Source organism: Mirounga leonina, unplaced genomic scaffold (assembly GCF_011800145.1).
Source record: "Mirounga leonina isolate KUSES-001 unplaced genomic scaffold, KU_Mleo_1.0 Mir_201, whole genome shotgun sequence".
NCBI lineage: Eukaryota > Metazoa > Chordata > Mammalia > Carnivora > Phocidae > Mirounga > Mirounga leonina.
In genome coordinates this window covers 23243015-23263260 of record NW_023270504.1, presented here as the reverse complement: position 1 = coordinate 23263260, position 20246 = coordinate 23243015, and the positions used below count along the sequence as shown (strand labels likewise).

The following is a 20246-nucleotide window of genomic DNA, read 5'->3' as shown; positions in this document are numbered from 1 at the left end:
TTGATACTGTTTTATGTATTCTCTTTTGGGTAGAATTAAGTCATAGAGAACAGTTTATTAATAAACTATAACTTGCCATTTGTAACAACATGGATGGAACTGGAGGGTATTATGCTAAGCGAAATAAGTCAATCAGAGAAAGGCAATTATATGATCTCACTGATATGTGGAATTTGAGAAACAAGGCAGAGGATCATAGGGGAAGAGAGGAATAAATGAAACAAGATGAAACCAGAGAGGGAGACAAACCATAAGAGACTCAATCTCAGGAAACAAACTGAGGGTTGCTGGAGTGGTGGGGGGTGGGAGGGATGGGGTGGCTGGGTGATGGACACTGGGGAGGGTATGTGCTATGGTGAGTGCTGTGAATTGTGTAAGACTGATGAATCACGGACCTGTACCCCTGAAACAAATAGTACATCATATGTTAATAATAAAAAAAAAGAAGGATAAGGAAGAAAAAAAGAATTAGACTATATTATAATAGCATTGTATGGTGACACATGTTAACTGCTTTTGTAGCATTGCATACCCAGAGTTGTCCAATCACTGTGTTCTACATCTGAAACTAATGTAGTGTGTCAATTACACTTCAATTAAAAAAAAAAAGATTTCAACTATATTAACATTCTTTGGGGAAATTCAGAGAGGTAACTACTCTAAAGCTGATGAGGAGAACATATAGTCCTTAAATTGTATAACTTCCTCTTTTAAGAAAAGATTAAAGCATCTAGATTTCTTGTTTTCTGTCAAAAGAGGAATGCTCATTCTATTGAAATTTCTGCATAGAATCTAATTCCAAATCAGTCTGTCCCCGTGACTTCCTTTCCTTTTGTGCCTTCCCTAAACTAGATGGTAGAACGCATGGGGTCTATTCATTAGATATGTAGATCTTGGTTTTGTGGCATCTGATCATAATAGCCTTGCTTTCTGGACCCTTTGCAGCAACTCCTGTTCTCACTGTGATATATCTGCATCTGGAGTCTTGAGCTGACTGAAGTCAATAGCAGAAAAGAGCAAAGAGCTTGAAACATTGCAGGGCTAATACTGGTAAACAGCGTAGTGAGTCATAAAGCAAGACGGCCACAGAGAAGTGTGGTGTAGCAGCTGTTACAAAAGAGGCGGGTGATAATAAGAAGGGAGGAGGAAAAGGCCTAAGGCCCAGAATATCTGGGGGTTGGGGATGTTTCTGTTTCTCAGCGCTCCCCTGAAGGAACGGAGCGGTATTAGAGGGCTTTTTGTCTGTCTTTCTTTACTTTCCCCGAGTCCTGCCTCTGCTGTTGAGTAAGCTGAACAGAATTAGGTTGGCTACATTTCCAAAACCAGTTCATTTTGTCATAAGCCCCCTTGGTTCAAGGCTGTGCAAGAGAAGGTAGAATGCCCCTGAGAGATTAATAGCAATCAGATGAGTTTTGCTTCTGACATTGCTGTGGAGTCTTGCTCGATTCTCTGGTCTAATTCTTTTTCTTGCCCCCAGCTTTTGTCAGATTCTATAGAACCAGCTTGACTTCTGTCTGATCTGTGAGCCTCCTGTACTAGCGCTGTTATTCTTTTGTTCTCAAGGCAAGATTTATATACTACTTTAAGGTATGCTTGATATTCCTGGTATCATACTTAGGACTAAACAGCTACTAGAAGAGCATACGGGTCTATTAAAATGGAAGGTTTTCAAATTGGCATTCCACTGGTGGAGAATACTACTAGTGAATTAGTTTGCTATATGCCAGAGGCCGCAAAGGTTTGGGAAAGTATCTCTCTCCTGTTGTTAAATAGTTATCTGTCAGTAGGATACATAAATATAGCCCACTTCTATCTTAGATCAGTTATAGCAAAGTATATATAATAGGAAACTAGTATATATTGAGCACCTACCATGTGCCAGGTATTCTATGTATATTATTCTCAATCTTCACAGCACATCCTACAAAATTGAGTTCAACATCTCCATTTACTGAGGAGTCAATGGTTAATGAGCAAGAGTTAGTGAACAAGTAAGGCTACATATCTGGCAGAGCTAGACATTTTTTTATTCAGACCCAGATTTTAAACTATCAGCCAGCCTTTTAAAGTCACTTACAGAAATATTGTATTTGATGGCTTCCAGATACATCTTGGGCATGCTGAAAAATGAAATAACTTTTCCTATTAATTTTCTGCTGTGCCTTTTCTACTCATGTTTAAAAAATCATTTGAAGTTGAAATCTGGAATGTACATTATAGGACTCTTGGGATTTAAATATATTTAAAGTAGTGAGATGCTCACTTATTATCTTTTTTCTATCTTGGCCTTAAATATTTATTTTATTTTTGAGAAAATAATATACAAAATGGAAATTGAATCACTCGGTTATTTCTTCAGTTTTCAGTTTATATTATGGCATTGACTCTTTGTTGTTTTTCTTGCTCTTTGAATTTATCTTTAGATCTTTAGGTATATTCAAGTTCTTGATTTTTGTTGTCATGTTTTTCCGCTAGGTTCAGTTCACTTAGGATGTTAGCATTTGCTTTTAGGTTTTTTTTTTTTCTTTTAGCTCCCACGCTCTGCCCGGCTCACAGGAACCAGTGCCCTTGCCGCTCCCACGCTTCTGTTAGCATTTGTTATAGTTGTTGGTATGTTATTTTAAAACGCATGTTGACCAGAAAGTTGCCTGTGGAAATACTTTGGTTTCTTTAAATCTATCCTGCTGCTCCTCACCCTGTGACATCTTTCTTCCTCATTATCATAATGTGAGATTATATCATCAGGCTCTTGTTTTAAAAACCTCTCATTCAGCCTTATCCCTCTTTCCCTATCAGAGTTTATGACTTTGGGATTGTCCCTGTCTTCCTCCTGAACTTTTGATATTGGCTTTTCTTGTTTTTAGGATTTACATCTAAATATACTCAGGGCTTCCGTCTTTGGATACTACAACACGAACACTGTGGTAACGTGCTCACTTTCCCCCATATTTTAAAGTAACAGAAAGGGCTTTTTGGTTTCTTTCAGACAGTCACGAGTTGGTTTTTATTCCCTTGCTTACTAGCTATGTGAATTTGAGAAATTTTCTCTACCTCTTTGACTCTCAATTTCCTCAGGTATAAAGTAGAGAAAATTCTTTCCAGAATTATTATGATATTAAATGAGAAAATCTGTGTGGAATTTCCTTTAACATAGTAGGAATCACTTAATTTTAGTTTTTCTTCTTTTCCACTTTAATTCTTTTTGTCGCTCAAAATAAAGCCTAGAGTCAAAATAACTTGCTTTTCTCTTCTGTCTCCCAAGACATGAAATTTCAATAAATATATAACACAAAATAAATTATGACTTGTTGACCTATGTATTTTTGTTATGAGGAAATCTGAAATATGTTAGAAGATTCAAAGAAATGCCTGGAAACACAGGGTGATGGTAGGAGAACTGTTTTACTCTGGAGATGCTTATAGTCTGATAATGTCTATGTTTTTGTCACCCTTCCCTAATAAACAGAACAAGCAGCAGCTGTGACCTTGACACCAAAAGTGTAGGTGTGGTAGATAGGTTAAGATATCTCTCACTATCTTTTTTTGTTGTTGTTAACATTTTACAAAATTGTAAAATACATGGATAACATAAAATTTACCATTTTAACCATTTTCAAGTGTACAATTAAGTAGCATTAAGTACAGTCACATTGTTGTTCAACCATCACCACTGTTCATCTCCAGAACTTTTTCATCATGCCAAACCAAAACTCTGTACCCATTAAACACTAACTCCCCATTCCCCCTTTCCCTCAACCCCTGGTAACCACTGTTCTACTTTTTGTGTCTCTGAATTTGCCTATTATGTCCTTTTGTATCTGGCTTATTTCACTTAGCATGTTTTCAAGGTCCATTCATGCTGAGGCATGTATCAAAATTTCATTTCTTTCTGTGGCTGAGTAATATTCAATTATATGGATATACCGCATTTTGTTTATTCATTCATCTGTCAATGGACAGTCTCACTGTCTTTTAAAGAGAGTGCTCTAAAAAAATAAAGAGAGTGCTCTGGTTTACACAGCAAGTCTTTTTTTTTTAAAGATTTTATTTATTTATTTGAGAGAGACCGGGAGAGAGCACAAGCAGGGGGAGCTGCAGGCAGAGGGAGAGGGAGAAGCAGGATCCCCGCCAAGCAGGGACCCCAGTGCGGGACTCGATCCCAGGACCCTGGGATCGTGACCTGAGCCAAAGGCAGATGCTGAACCAACGGAGCCACCCAGGTGCCCCTACACAGCAAGTCTTAATTGACTTTTAGTATTGTGTACATACACAAAATTATAAGGAACATTCATATCAATATTAACCTCTAGTAATGTGTAGCTTGTCAGATTTTCCTTTGATATCTCTTAATGTATCTGCATGTTTTTATATGATACTAATTGCTGTTTGTAGACTGTAAGGTATCTGAAAGTCTGGAAACATAGGAGAAACCTATTTTTAAATAGTATGTTAGTTACATTTTCAAATAATATGCTCAATATGTTGTTATTCAACCTCTAGATATGTTTTTAGGCAAAACTCCTCGAAATAAATTTATTTATTTATTTATTTATTTATTTATTTATTTATTTATTTTTAAAGATTTTATTTTTTTATTTGACAGAGAGATAGACAGAAGAGCACAAGCAGAGGGAGTGGCAGAGGGAGAGGGAGAAGCAGGCTCTGCACCGAGCAGGGAACCCGATGCGGGACTCGATCCCAGGACCCTGAGATCATGACCTGAGCCGAAGGCAGTCGCCTAACCAACTGAGCCACCCAGGCGCCCAAAACTCCTTGAAATTTAAAGCAATAGATCCAGTTGATTTTAGATATTATGGGTGATCTGTATTGTACTTTTTTTTTTCAAATTAATAACTACATTCATCTCTTTAAACACTTTACCTGAAAAGGTGTCCAGAGATTGAAGAAAAAAATATTAATGGTATTATTTAAAAATATAACAGATACATTTATTTAAAACAGATACATATATTTAAAAATATATTTATCCTACGTTTCTAGATTTTTTGGTCACCTTATATTTATATTCTGCTTTTATCATATAACATTATTTCATTACTGTTTTTTCCAAACATTAAATTATTTTAGGTATTTATTTTTTAAGGTTCTGTATATTCTATTATTGCTTATCTATTTTTCATATTCTTAGACAAAATTTTACTTATTTCTAATTTTTATGCAGTTAAAGCATATTTATATGAATTATTTTTCTTTTTTAAAGATTTTATTTATTTATCTGAGAGAGAAAGAATGAGACAGAGAGAGCATGAGAGGGAGGAGGGTCAGAGGGAGAAGCAGACTCCCTGCCAAGCAGGGAGCCCGATGCGGGACTCGATCCCGGGACTCCAGGATCATGACCTGAGCTGAAGGCAGTCGCTTAACCAACTGAGCCACCCAGGCGCCCCATGAATTATTTTTCTTGAAGTCATTTTTTAAGGATATAATTTCTAATATTAGATTAGCCAATTGAAGATATGACCAAGTAACTTTGACATATTATTAGTTTATTTCCATAAGGGTTGAAATAACTTAGATATATCCCATAAACCATGTTAGTTTGGTATTTTAAGGAGAATGTTCTATGCCTTAATAATATTTAAGTTATAATTTTAAAATATTACTTGCAAAAGTATGTCTGTGTGTGTATAAGGCATAAATACTGACCTAAAAAAAAAAGAAAGAAAAATGTATCTGATTTTATCTGTTTGAGTTCTGTCTTCATTTTGCTTTTAGGTTTTGCATATTTTCTCTCTCAAATACGACCAAACATCACAAACTCTAAAGTAAATATAACAAACCTGAGTCCTTTAGTTCACACCCTCTCTGGAGGACAAGGATTCTTAGTTAACACCCTTGTTTATACTTCTATGCTGCTTCTGCACACACACACACACACACACACTATCCATGAGTACATATAACACAGGTAATTGCAGTCTGGTTTTGAGGCTTATTCCAAGTGTGAAGGTTTTCAAGTGAAAGTGGAATATAAAAATTTTCACTCTCCAGCCTCATCAATGAGAAGTAGTAAACTGGCCTGATCATGTGACTCAGAATTGTGTGCGCTGAGAGAGTAGTAAATTAGTGCAGGGTTGGCATTTTGTATGTGGGCACTATCTAATCCCAGCTCTTCAGACTCTACCTGAGGTTTTTGAGCAAGTCTTTATTCATCTCTTTGCTTTATTAGCCATCCTTTTACCCTTGAAATAAGTGGAAGAAAGAAAGAGACTGTTTTTCTTGTCATTCCAGTGGAGAAATGAGGAAAAAGTCATTTTTTCCAATTTAAATAATCCTTTAAAGCAACTTGGTTAAGAACTGCATGAAAGGTTTCAAGCTATTCTGGAAATTAGGACATCATTTCATCTCTCTTACCCTTCCTTGACTCTTCAGTTTACCTCCCTACCCCCAACATATATAAGTAAGTACTGGGGAGGGTGTGTGCTCTGGTAAGCGCTGTGAATTGTGCAAGACTGTTGAATCTCAGATCTGTACCTCTGAAACAAATAATGCAATATATGTTAAGAAAAAAAAAAGAAGGAGAAGAAGAAGGTAGAGGGAGGGGAAGAATGAAGCGGGGGAAATCGGAGGGGTAGACGAACCATGAGAGACGATAGACTCTGAAAAACAAACTGAGGGTTCTAGAGGGGAGGGGGGTGGGAGGATGGGTTAGCCTGGTGGTGGGTATTGAGGAGGGCACATTCTGCATGGAGCACTGGGTGTTGTGCACAAACAATGAATCATGGAACACTTCATCTAAAACTGATGATGTAATGTATGGGGATTAACATAAGAATAAAATTAAAAAAAAAAATAAGTAAGTACTCCATGGGGGTAGAGTAAAAAGTGCAGAGTTTGTGTTCAAAAGGTTTTAATTTCTTGCTGCCTAAGACTTGTCTTTATATTCCTTAATTCTGTAAATATTATTAAATAATATTAGATAATTAAATTAAATCACTTCATATATTTTCCTAGGTGGTGGGGATACAACAGTAATCAAAAATTCTTGCTATTACTGTGCTTACATTTTAGTTAGAGGAAAGACAGACAACAAACAAGTAAATAAATATGGTGATATATGCTTTGAAGAATATGAAACAGTATAATAGTGAATGTAGGTATTACTTTAGATTGGCCAGCAAAGGAAGGCCTCTCTAAGGAGGTAACATTTGAGCTGAGACCTAGGCCTGAATGACAGCCATGTAAAAATCTAGGGAAAGGGAAAAGCTATGTAAAGACCCTAAAGTAAAAGTGACCTTGGCATGTTAAAAGAACAGAAAGAGACTCGCCTGACTGGAAGCTAGTAAGTGAATAAATAGTTGGCAGGGTCTAGATCATGTAAAATCTTGTAATACATAGTAACTATTTTGATTTTATTCTATGTGAAAGAGGAAACCATCAGAGAGCATTAATCAGGGGCACAATAGGATCTTATTTATTACTAGAAGGTAATACTATTACTAGTATCTAGTACATGAGCAAGTGCCTCATGTAGTGCAAAAGTTTAGTACTGGGAGAGAAAACTTGGATGCTTACTCAATAAGGACACTTGGGTAAGCCCTTTCACCCAGGTGAACTTTTTTACTCTTCTATAAAGAAGAGGATGAGAAAACTTGCATATCTTTTAGTTGTTTTTTTTTTTTTTTTAATTTCAAGTTTTTATTTAAGTTCTAGTTAGTTAACACATATGGTAAAATTGGTTTCAGGTGTAGAATTTAGTGATTCATCACTTACATATAACACCCAGTGCTCATCGATAACAAGTGTCCTGCTTAATACCCATGATACATTTAGCCCATCCCCCCACTCCATCAACCCTCAGTTTATTCTGTATAGTTGAATCTCTTATGGTTTGCTTCTCTCTCTCTTTTTTTTTTTTTTAAAGATTTTATTTATTTGACAGAGAGAGAGACAGCGAGAGAGGGAACACAAGCAGGGGGAGTGGGAGAGGGAGAAGCAGGCTCCCCGCAGAGCAGGGAGCCCGATGTGGGACTCGATCCCAGGACCCTGGGATCATGACCTGAGCCAAAGGCAGTCGCTTAACCGACTGAGCCACCCAGGCGCCCATCTCTCTCTCTCTTTTTTGCTTCCCCTATGTCCATCTGTTTTGTGTCTTAAATTCCACATATGAGTGAAATCATATAGTATTTGTCTTTCTCTGACTGACTTATTTTGATTAGTATAATACCATCTAGTTCCATCCACATCCTTGCAAATGGCAAGACTTCATTCTTTTTTGATGGCTGAGTAATAGTCCATTGTATATACACACCACATCTTTATCCATTCATCAGCTGATGGACATTTGGGCTCTTTCCATAATTTAGCTATTGTTGATAATGCTGCTATAAACATCGGGGTGTAGGTGCCCCTTTGAATCAGATTTTTGTATCTTTTGGGTAGATACCCAGTAGTGCAATTGCTGGGGAATAGGGTAATACTGTTTTTAACTTTTTGAAGAACCTCCATGCTGTTTTTGAAGAACACCTCCATGGTGTTCCCTACACCAGTTTGCATTCCCACCAACAGTGTAAGAGGGTTCCTTATTCTCCACATCCTTGCCAACATCTGTTGTTTCCCATGTTGTTAATTTTGGCCATCTGACCAGTGTGAAGTGGTATCTCATCGTGGTTTTGATTTGTATTTCCCTGGTGATGAGTGATGTTGAACATCTTTTCATGTGTCAGCCATCTGAATGTTCTCTTTGGAAAAATGTCTGTTCATGTTGTCTGCCCATTTCTTAATTGGATTATTTGTTTTTTGGGTGTTAAGTTTGATAAGTTCTTTATAGGTTTTGGATACTATTTATCAGATATGTCATTTGCAAATATCTTCTCCCATTACATAGATTGTCATTTAGTTTTATTGATTGTTTCCTTCACTGTGCAGAAGGTTTTTATCCTGATGAAGACCCAGTAGTTCATTTTTGCCTTTGTTTCTCTTGCTTCTGGAGATGTGTCTAGTAAGAAGTTGCTACAGCTGAGGTCAAAGAGGTTGCTGCCTGTGTTCTTCTCTAGGATTTTGATGGTTTTCTGTTTCACATTTATGTCTTTCTTCCATTTTGAATTTGTTTTTGTGTATGGAGTAGGAAAGTGGTCCAGTCTCATTCTTCTGCATGTTGCTGTCCAGTTTTCCCAGTACCATTTGTCAGACTGTCTTTTTTCCATTGGATATTCTTTCCTGCTTTGTCAAAGATTAGTTGACCATACAATTGTGCATCCATTTCTGGGATCTGTGTTCCTGTTCCATTGATCTATGTGTCTGTTTTTGTGCCAGTACCATACTCTTAATGGCTACAGATTTGTAATATAGCTTGAAGTCTGGAATTGCGATGCTTCCAGATTTGCTTTTCTTTTTCAAGATTGCTTTGGCTATTTGGGGTTTTTTGTGGTTCCATACAAATTTTAGGATTGTTTGTTCTAGCTCAGTGAAAATGCTGGTGGTATTTTTTTTTTATTATTATTCATGAGAGACAGAGCGAGAGAGAAAGGCAGAGGGAGAAGCAGGCTCCTAAGGAGCAGGGAGCCCGATGCGGGACTCGATCCCAGGACCCTGAGATCATGACCTGAGCCGAAGGCAGACGCTCAACCATCTGAGCCACCCAGGCGCCCAACTGGTGGTATTTTGATAGGGATTGCATTGAATGTGTAGATTGCTTTGGGTAGCATAGACATTTTAACAATACTTGTTCTTCCAATCCATGAGCATGGAATGTTTTTCCATTTCTTTGTGTCCTCTTCAACTTCTTTCATAAGTGTTCTATAGTTTTCAGAATACAGATCTTTTACCTCTTTGGTTAGGTTTATTCCCAGGTATCTTATGGTTTTGGTGTAATTGTAAATGGAATTGATTCCTTGATTTCTCTTTCTGTTGCTTCATTATTGGTGTATAGAAATGCAACAGGGGGCGCCTGGGTGGCTCAGATGGTTAAGCATCTGCCTTTGGCTCAGGTCATGATCCCAGGGTCCTGGGATCGAGCCCCGCATCGGGCTCCTGGCTCTGCGGGGAGCCTGCTTCTCTCTCTCCCTGCTCATGCTCTCTCTCTCTCTCTCTCTGTATCTCTGTGTCTCAAATTAATAAATAAAATCTTAAAAAAATAAAAATAAAAAAGAAATGCAACAGATTTCTGTACGTTGATTTTATATCCTGTGATTGCTAAATTTAGGTATCAGTTCTAGTAATTTTTTGGTTGAGTCTTTTGGGTTTTCTACACAGAGTATAATGTGATCTGTAGATAGTGAAAGTTTGACTTCTGCCTTGCCTATTTGGATGACTTTTATTTCTTTTTGATGTCTGATTCCTGAGGCTAGGACTTCCAATACTATGTTAAATAATGATGGTGAGGGTGGACATCTCTGTCTTGTTTCTGACTGTAGAGGAAAAACTCTCAGTTTTTCCCCAGTCAGGATGATATTTGCTGTGGGTCTTTCATATAGGCCTTTATGATGTTGAAGTATGTTCCATCTGTCCCTACTTTGTTAAGGGTTTTTATCAAGAATCGATGCTGTATTTTGTCAAATGCTTTTTCTGCATCTATTGAGAGGATCATATGGTTCTTATCATAGAAGATAAGACTCCTAGCAGTTCAGAAGTTTTCCTTCCATTTCTGTTTTTTGGAACAGTTTGAGAAGAATAGGTATTAACTCTTTTTTTTTTTTTTTAAGATTTTATTTATTTATTTGACACACAGAGAGAGATAGCGAGAGCAGGAACACAAGCAGGGGGAGTGGGAGAGAGAGAAGCAGGCTTCCTGGTGAGCAGGGAGCCTGATGTGGAACTTGATCCCAGTACCCTGGGATCATGACCTGAGCCGAAGGCAGACGCTTAGTGACTGAGCCACCCAGGCGCCCCTAATTGATTTCTTTAGTAGAGGACTGTTTAGGGATTCTTCATTTTAAGCAAGTACTTTTATTTTATTTTTTTTTAAATTTTTATTCTTATGTTAATCCCCATACATTACATCATTAGTTTTAGATGTAGTGTTCCATGATTCATTGTTTGTGCATAACACCTAGTGCTCCATGCAGAATGTGCCCTCCTCAATACCCATCACCAGGCTAACCCATCCTCCCACCCCCCTCCCCTCTAGAACCCTCAGTTTGTTTTTCGTCTACCCCTCCAATTTTCCCCCCTTCATTCTTCCCCTCCTGTTACCTTCTTCTTCTTCTTTTTTTTTTTTCTTAACATACATTGCATTATTTGTTTCAGAGGTACAGATCTGAGATTCAACAGTCTTGCACAATTCACAGTGCTTACCAGAGCACATACCCTCCCCAGTGTCTATCACCCAGTAACCCCATCCCTCCCACCCCACCCCCCACTCCAGCAACCCTCAGTTTGTTTCCTGCGATTAAGAATTCCTCATATCAGTGAGGTCATATGATACATGTCTTTCTCTGTTTGACTTATTTCGCTCAACATAATACCCTCCAGTTCCATCCACGTCGTTGCAAATGGCAAGATCTCATTCCTTTTGATGGCTGCATAATATTCCATTGTATATATATACCACATCTTCTTTATCCATTCATCTGTCGATGGACATCTTGGCTCTTTCCACAGTTTGGCTATTGTGGACATTTAAGCAAGTACTTTTAAAACTTCTTGGAGAACTTCACGTCAAGAATAATGGCTTAAATTGTATTTTTAAGTTGGTTAATAATTATGTGTGTGAGGCTATATTAATATTTTGTTGCTCATGGCACTAGAATTGCTAAATTGGTTGTAGATCTGTGTATTAAGCTTAACGTGTAGACTCATTCCAAAAAAAATTGTTTATTTGACAGAGAGAGAGATAGCGAGAGCAGGAACACAAGCAGGGGGAATGGGAGAGGGAGAAGCAGGCTTCCCGTGAGCAGGGAGCCTGATGTGGAACTCGATCCCAGGACCCTGGGATCATGACCTGAGCCAAAGGCAGCCGCTTAACAACTGAGCCACCCAGGCGCCCAGTATTAACTCTTTAAATGTCTGGTAGAATTCCCCTGGGAAGCCATCTGGCCCTGGACTTTTGTCTGTTGGGAGATTTTTTATTACTGATTCAATTTCTTTGCTGGTTATGGTTCTATTCAAATTTGCTATTTCTTCCTGTTTCAGTTTTGGTAGTTTATACATTTCTAGGAATTTATCCATTTCTTCCAGATTGCCCAGTTTGTTGGCATATAGCTTTTCATAATATCCTCTTATAATTGTTTGTATTTCTGTGGTGTTGGTTGTGATCTCTCCTTTTTCACTCATGATTTTATTTATTTGGGTCCTTTCTCTTTTCTTTCCTTTTATGACCATCTTTGCTGCATCCCAGAGGTTTTGGACTGTTGTGTTTTCATTTTTGTTTGCTTCCATGTATTTTTTTTTTATTTCTTCTTTAATTTCCTGGTTAACCCATTCATTCTTTAGTAGGATGTTCTTTAACCTCCATATATTTGTGGTCTTTCCAAATTTTTTCTTGTGGTTGACTTCAGGTTTTATAGTGTTGTGGTCTGAAAATATGCATGGTACAATCTCAGTCTTTTTGTAGTTGTTGAGGGCTGATTTGTGACCCAGTATGTGATCTCTTCTGGAGAATGTTCCATATGCATTAAAAAAAAAAATTGTATTCCGCTCCTTTAGGATAAAATGTTGTGAATGTCTGTTAAGTCTGTCCAGTCCATTGTGTCATTCAAAGCCATTGTTTCCTTGTTGATCTTCTGCTTAGATGATCTGTCCATTGCTGTAAGTGGGTTGTTAAAGTCCCCTTCTATAATTGTATTATTATCAACAAGTTTCTTTAAAAAAATTTTTTTTTATATATTTGAGAAAGAGAGAGAGAGAGCGCGAGCGAGTGCACAAGCAGGGGGAAGGGCAGAAGGAGAGGGAGAGGGAGAGTCAGAGTCCCTGCTGAGCAGGGAGCCCAACGCAGGACTTTCCCAGGACCCTGGGATCATGACCCGAGCTGAAGGCAGACACTTAACTGATTGAGCACCTAGATGCCCCATCAGTGAGTTTCTTTATGTTTGTTATTAATTGATTTATATATTTGGGTTCTCCCAAGTTGGGGGCATAAATATTTATAATTGTTAGATCTTCTTGTTGGATAGAGCCCTTAATTATGATATAATTCTCTTGTTATATTCTTTGCTTTAAAATCTAGTTTGTCTGATATAAGTATGGCTACTCTGGCTTTCTTTTGATTTCCATTAGCATGATAGATGGTTTTCCATGCCTGTACTTTCAATCTGGAGGTGTCTTTAAGTCTAAAATGAGTCTTTTGTAAGCAGCATATAGATGGGTCTTATTTTTTTAATCCATTCTCATACCCTGAATCTTTTCATTGGAGCATTTAGTCCATTTGCATTCAGAGTAATTATGATAGATAAGAATTTAGTACCATTGTATTACCTGTAAAGTTGCTGTTTCTGGAAATTTTCTCTGTTCCTTTCTAGTCTTTGTTGCTTTTAGTCTTTCTTTCCCACTTAAAGTGTCCCCTTTAGTATTTCTTACAGGGCTGGTTTAGTGGTCATGAACTCTTTTAGCTTTTGTTTGTCTGGGAAACTCTTTATCTCTCCTTTTATTCAGAATGACAGCCTCACTGGATAAAGTATTCTTGGCTGCATATTTTTCCCATTCAACATGTTGAATGCCACTCTCTTGTGGCCGGCCAGGTTTCTGTGGAGAGAGCTACTGCTAACCTAATTTATCTTCCCTTGTAGGTTAGGGATTTCTTTTCTCTTGCTGCTTTCAGGATTCTTTCCTTATCTCTATATTTTGCGAATTTAACTATGATATGTCTTGGTGTTGGCCAGCTTTTGTTGAATTTGATGGGAGTTCTCTGTTCTTCCTGGATTTGGATGACTGTTTCCTTCCCCAGATTAGGGAAGTTCTCAGTTATAATTTGCTCAAATAAACTTTCTGCCCCCTTTTCCCTCTCTTCTTCTTCTGGGATTCCTATGATATGAATTTTATTATGCTTTATGGAGTCACTGAGTTCCCTAAGTCTACATTCATGATCCAATACTTTTCTTTTCCTCTTCTCTTCAGCTTCATTATTTTCCATAATTATATCTTCTGTACCACTGATTTGTTCTTCTGATTTGTCCATCCTTGTTGTCATTTCATCCAGTTGGTTCTACATCTCAGTTATAGCATTTTTAATTTTTTAATTTTTAATTTTTAAAAATACTTTATTTATTTATTTGAAAGAGAGAGAGAGAGAGCACACACAAGTATGGGGAGTGGCAGACAGAGGGAGAGGGAGAAGCAGGTCCCTGCTCAGCATGTGGGGCTTGATCCCAGGACCCTGGGGTCATGAACTAAGCTGAAGGCAGATGCTTAACCAACTGGGCCATCCAGGCACCCCTCAGTTATAGCATTTTTTATTTCAGCCTGACAAGTTTTTAGTTCTTTTACCTCTGCAGGAAAGAATCTCTAGTGTCTTCTATGCTTTTCTCAAGCCCAGCTAGTATCCTTATGATTGTTGTTTTAAGTTCTAGTTCAGGCATATTACTCATCTGTTTTGATTAGTTCTCTGGTCATCACTTCTTCCTGTTCTTTCTTTTAGGGTGAATTCCTCTATTGTCATTTTGGGTAGGTCAATGTTTTTGTGTGTATGTGTGTTAGGAAAGCCTGTTCCGTTTCCCGCTCCTGAGAGTAATAGCTATATTAAGAAGAGGTCCTATACTATCCAGTGCCTGGTGCTTTAGGACGTGTTTCAGAGTGTGCACTGTGCTGTTGTGTTTTGGCTGCTCTATCCCTCAGGTCAGTCCTCTGCAGAGTTTCTCTTTGCCTGCAGTGGGTAGTGTTTGGATTTTGTCCACAGTGTGGCAAGTTTTAACTAGGTGTGTTTTGGTCTGCTTGTTAAGAGGCTAGATCCTATTTCCCCTCCTGTTGAAGCTTTGCAGCACTCTATGGTCAGTAGACTTGGTGTGTGTGAGGGATTTGTGCTGGTCTTCTGGGGGAGGAGCCTGCTCTGCTGGTTGTCAAGCTGACTTGCCCTAGTAAAAGGTGCACCTATAGGGTACGGGGGGTGGGCCCTGCCACTGTTTAGGAAGCCCTCACAGAAGAGCAGTCTCCCCTCTTGTGTTCCTGGCTTCCATCAGACCCTGCCCTCATGCTGTCTGTGGCTGAGCCATCTGCCCACCGCATGGCACAGTACTCCTGTGTTTTCAAACTCTCAGGCTCCCGGCTGGGTTTCAAAACTCCAAATTTTAGAGACCCAGAGCAGTGCAGCATGGTGACGATCCTCTGGGGGAGGTCCTGCCATGCTGCAGTTGGTGCCCATTACTCCCAGAAAAGTGGGACGTGATTGCACAGCGGCTTGGAGTTTATGGTAGAGTGCAGCAAAAACTAGCACCAGGGTTTGCTGCTCTCAGCAGGTGTCTCTGCTCCTGTGCTAATGACCAGGGCAGCACACTGGTGCCCACCAGCTCTTTTATCCCCTGAGGGGCCATGCCACCTCTCCCAAATGTACTCCAAGAAGGGGAACTCTCTCTTCCAGCGCAACCCAGGGGATCCTCAAACTATGCTGTCTGGTCCCAGGTCTCTGCCTTCCTTCCCCATAGAAGTACTGCTGTGGCTGCCAGCCTCCACCAGGCGGTGGCTAATGGACTTCTGCAGCTTCAGACTTCGGGCTCCCCTGCTTGTAAAAACTTGTGATAATCAGCCGCTCTAGTTTTCCTAGTCAGTGGTTTTGGGCAAGTGTTTCTCTTGTGGTCTCTCTCTTTCTCTCTCCCTCTCTCTTTCTCCTCTTTCCAAGATCAAAACTGCCTCCCCTCCGCAGCACCTGTGTTTCTTTTCTCCCCAGAATCATGTCTGGGCACTTCCTATCTTCCCTGATGTGGCTTCTTTTCGCCCTCTAGTTCTGCAGTTTGTACTCTGCCATGTGAGGTCTTCCTCACCCAGCCCAGGTTTTAGGATATCTGACCTTGGGTATAATGAGAAACACATGTGATGTATTTGCTTTAGTAGACATCCTTATTCATACATCAGCCTGTTCTGTGGCAAAACTGGGACCCCAAGAAAGTAAATAATACTGGAATCTAATGTTATAATATAAGCTTAAGCTGTCTTCTTGGCGTGTTTCATCAAAGAGAATGTGGTTTCTTAGCTAAATGTGCATGTTTCTTGACACATCCTAGGAGTCTCATGATTTTTTTCAGGGCTAGATAAAGCATAATTTATTTTACTTTATTTTTTAAGTAATATGTACACCCAACATGGGACTCAAACTTACAACCCCAAGATCAAGGGTCTCATGCTCTACCAACTGAGCCAGCCAGGTGCCCTGAGAAAGCATAGTTTAAAGAGAGTTGGGTTGCAGAGAGATGGACTATCTCAGTAGAGGACATGCCAAGGCCTTGGGTACTAGGGCAAGACCTTGGGTTCTAGTCCAAGTCCTACCACTAAATTGCTGTGGAATAACATATGTCACTGCTCTTTTTTGAGTTTCTATTCCTCCAAATGGAAGAAGTCTACAGAGTGAGGAGAGAGATCAAAGCAAGTTCACTGAATTTGAGAATATGATGCTCTCGTGATGACCACTGCCAGATGAAATGGCTGGTTATCTCAAAGCATTAATGTAGGAAGGAGGCTTGAGACAAATGGTCAGGAAGTACGTGATCACAGGGACAAGTTATGGCCTTTTTCTTTAACATCTATCAGGTTAAACTCTAACTCAGAGAAAACCAAACCAACCAAGCAACCAAACAAAATCATTAACACACAAGATTCCTGGGAACAAAATAAAAGGAATGGAGATATAATTTGGATGCTTTCTTATTAGTTTTCCATTTTTTTTCCACAAGGGATTTGCAGTGACTTTGAGGATTAAGAATAAGAAGTAGAGTATCGAGAGGATGCCAAGCAATGATCTCATTAATTATACAGACAGTATTTGCGGGACACACAGAGACATCAGTTATCAAATGTTCACAAATGCCAGTGCACATATGTATACTTGCTCACCACTTGTAACCCAGGGACTTTGCTGTTAAGACACATAGGAATACCTCTAAATATTCATTCACACTCTAAAATATACACAAACTGAGCCTCTTATTTTATATGCAACTGTTTCCCATCAATATGTTGGTCTTCAGACTTATAATTTTATCCTTCTTGCTCATGAAAAAACACATTACTTGTTAACGTTAACGTCACATTAAAAATGCAGCATCACAAGAAAAGTCTCTGTAACAAAAGCAATTTTCAAAGCTGAGGTGATATTTATTGTGAAGTCTGTTCATTACACTAACACCAAATCCTACAACAGAATTAATCTTCTGCGATTTAGCCTTTATTTTATTCCACTTATAGAGGCAATTACCTTAGAGTATAAACTTCTTCGTTTGAATGTCAGACTCTGCAGAGCGAAGAATCTGTTATCTCTGTTCTAGTGGTAGCGTGAGACCTATGCGTGCAGCCAACTTAACTTTGTCTTACGTTTGTTTCCTTAAGAACTATTTTTATTTTGTCATATGCAAGATTGATGAGAACTTGAAAAATGGGTGTGTAGTGGGGAAAAAACAAGTATATTGCTACAGGCTTAATAATAACTTATATATTAAATGATAATGAGAAAGACGACTGCTTCCATAGTGGTATTTAGCTTTTCTTCTGTAAAAGTTATTTGAATAACTTCAGTCTAATCAAGGAGGAAGTTATAGTGGAAGGCAGAGTGTAGTGTTTATCTTATCTTTCATACTATAGAATGCAGTCATACACATAAAGTTCAATTCTAGGAAATGTTCCACTCTGCAGTGCATCTCTAGAATTAGAGTTTAAAAGAGAGATTAGTTATTTTGGACTAGGTGGTGGTTTTAATCAGCTTGAACTGCTAACCGAAGTATCACTGGGGGGCTTAAACCACAGACATTTGTGTCTCACAGTTGTGGAGGCTGGGAAGTCCAAGATTGAGGTGTTGACAGGTTCGGTTTCTGGTGAGAACCTTCTTTGTGACTTGCAGACAGCTGCCCTCTGATTGTGTCCTCTCCTGATAGAGGGAGATTGAACTGGGGTCTCTTCTTCTTACAAGGACACTAATCCCATCATTAGTGAGGGCCTCATGACCTTATCTAGACCTAATTACCTTCGAAAGGCTGTACCCCCAGGTACCATCACGTTAGAGGTTAGAGCTTCAATATATGAATTTTGGGGAGACATAAACATTTGGTCCATAATAATGGTAATGAGAGGGGATGTAAGGAATTTGATCAGGACACTGAATCTCTTCTTCAGTTTCCTGCATTTTCTTACCTTTTTCCATCATCTTCAATCTTTCCCTTAGAGCCTGCTTCAAAATTTCCTCAAAAAGGACTTTTACTGGATTGGTCTGAGGAACAATTTTGGCTGGAGGTGGGAAGATGGATCAGCCCTAAACATCTCAAGGTAAGGGGGTTCAAAGCAATGGGAAAAAAAGTGAAAAGGGGAAGAGAAATTATGTGACTGGGGAAATAGATCAAGGATAACAGATGGAGAGGAGAGGAAAGGGTAAGGAAAGGAACTAGGGAACAGGAGAGGAAATGAATGGTGGATGAGAGCAAAAAAAAAAAAAAGACATTTTAAAGAGAGGCTAGTGAACAATTTTTATTCTCCTGTTTTGGGAGCTGAGAGAAGTGGGGCCTGAATTGGGAGAAAGAACTGCCCAGTTTTTATCCCTTTATGCCTTGCAGCTCCTTTGCTCTCATGTTACCCTAAGTGATTGACTTTTCTGATTTCTTACAGGATTCTTTCAAACAACTTGATACAGAAGTGTGGTACCATCAGCAAAGATGGTCTCCAAGCCTCCAGCTGTGGAGTTCTTTTACAGTGGGTCTGTAAGAAGGTCAGACTTTGAGGGGTCAGATCTGTCATATGGCTTCCTAGTAAGAAGGAGCAGGCCTCTGGGGCTGGGATGGACATGAACCTTCTAGGACATGGCATTCGATGCAAGACTCTGGACTCTCTGAGAACATTTAGATATTATCTTAACAATTTAAAGATCAGATCTAGGAACATTTGGGAAATAAACATTTTTTGTAGTACTTCTCACTCTAGTGACTGATGCTGCCTCCTTCATCCCCATTCCCACCATCTCTGTCAAAAAATGTACCTTTCCTCTATGTTATGATCCGAACTGATCTGACAAAATACGTGCAGGTGTATACTATTGCTCATGTGTTATAGGGGTTTGATGTGTGCTAGTGGGTTGGCATGTTACTTATTCCTCACACTATATTGTTATATATTGTAAAGGGCCCTTCACAGATAAAGCTGTATTCTAAAGGATAATGCTAATAGTGAGAATGTAAGTTGTAGTAAGTGGATGAGAACAGGGTAGTGCTTTCTGCTTCTCAGCTCTTCACTTAGAGACCTGGCCTTGGCTGAATTTAATTTTTCTGGGTGTGGTTGAATAAACTGATATATGATCATAGCTTTTCCATGTTGTGAATGTGTGATTCGCAGGTTAATTTCACAGTAGTTGTCAATCTGAAGAAAGTTTACAGAAGCCGTTTACATGCTTGATTCCCAAATTATTTTAGGCATGAATGCCTCAAAAATGAGAAAACCTCGATTATTTCTCTTAAGTAGGGTTTGGAGATAGAGCAGGAGAGAAGGTGCTGTTTAAAAGATATAGGAGGGAGTACTGAAGGGGACCACCATTCTGTACTGTTATGATGCTGGATTATAATCTCTTATCTTTCTCTCATAGATTTTATTTTTTTAGGAACATGAACTGTATCTTATCCACCATTGTATCCCTCACACCTAAAATAGTGCTTGTATCAGTGAATATTAAATAAATGAATGGATGAATAAAAAATTTAAAAATTCTGACTCTAGTTTTTTCTGTTAGCCCATGAGTTAATTAGAGGAATTAAGGGCAAGAAACACAGTATTTTCTAATCCTTCCTAACCCCACCTATGTGTGCATTCAGTAGCTGCCTCTAAAGAGGCAACGAACCAGTTTCGTCTAGATGTAATGTTCACAGAAGTGGTGGAAACAAACTCCCATCTCCTTATGATCTCTTACCTTTGGCTCTGGGGCGGGAGGGTGTCCCTTGATTACGAATGTGATGGTAGCGACTCCCGCTTGGTTAAGGATGTAATGATAATGACTCCACTTGGGCCATGGCCATGGCTGCTGCAGGGCGCACAATCTCATTTACTCACTCAAAGAGAAACAGAGGAGGACGGTACGCTCCCGAGCTCTCCCCTGAGCAGGCAGCTCTTCTCTGCAACAAAGGTTCGGTCTTTTTGCAAGGATTTCTCACCACCTCTCATCAGGATTGGATCTAGTT

The 20246-nt window shown here is 39.0% G+C and overlaps 1 protein-coding gene across 5 annotated transcripts in view; it reads left to right on the top strand.

Moving 5' to 3' along the window:
* KLRG1 (killer cell lectin like receptor G1) overlaps positions 1-19779 on the top strand; it is a 43107-nt gene extending 23328 nt beyond the window's left edge. For all 5 annotated transcript variants that reach the window (XM_035028286.1, XM_035028284.1, XM_035028283.1 and 2 more), the window contains 2 exons: positions 18254-18354; positions 18691-19779. In XM_035028286.1, the coding sequence (XP_034884177.1) occupies positions 18254-18354; positions 18691-18802 (213 nt within the window). In that variant the 3' untranslated portion in view covers positions 18803-19779. The remainder of the gene's footprint in view (positions 1-18253; positions 18355-18690) is intronic.
* The last annotated feature ends 467 nt before the right edge of the window (positions 19780-20246 follow it).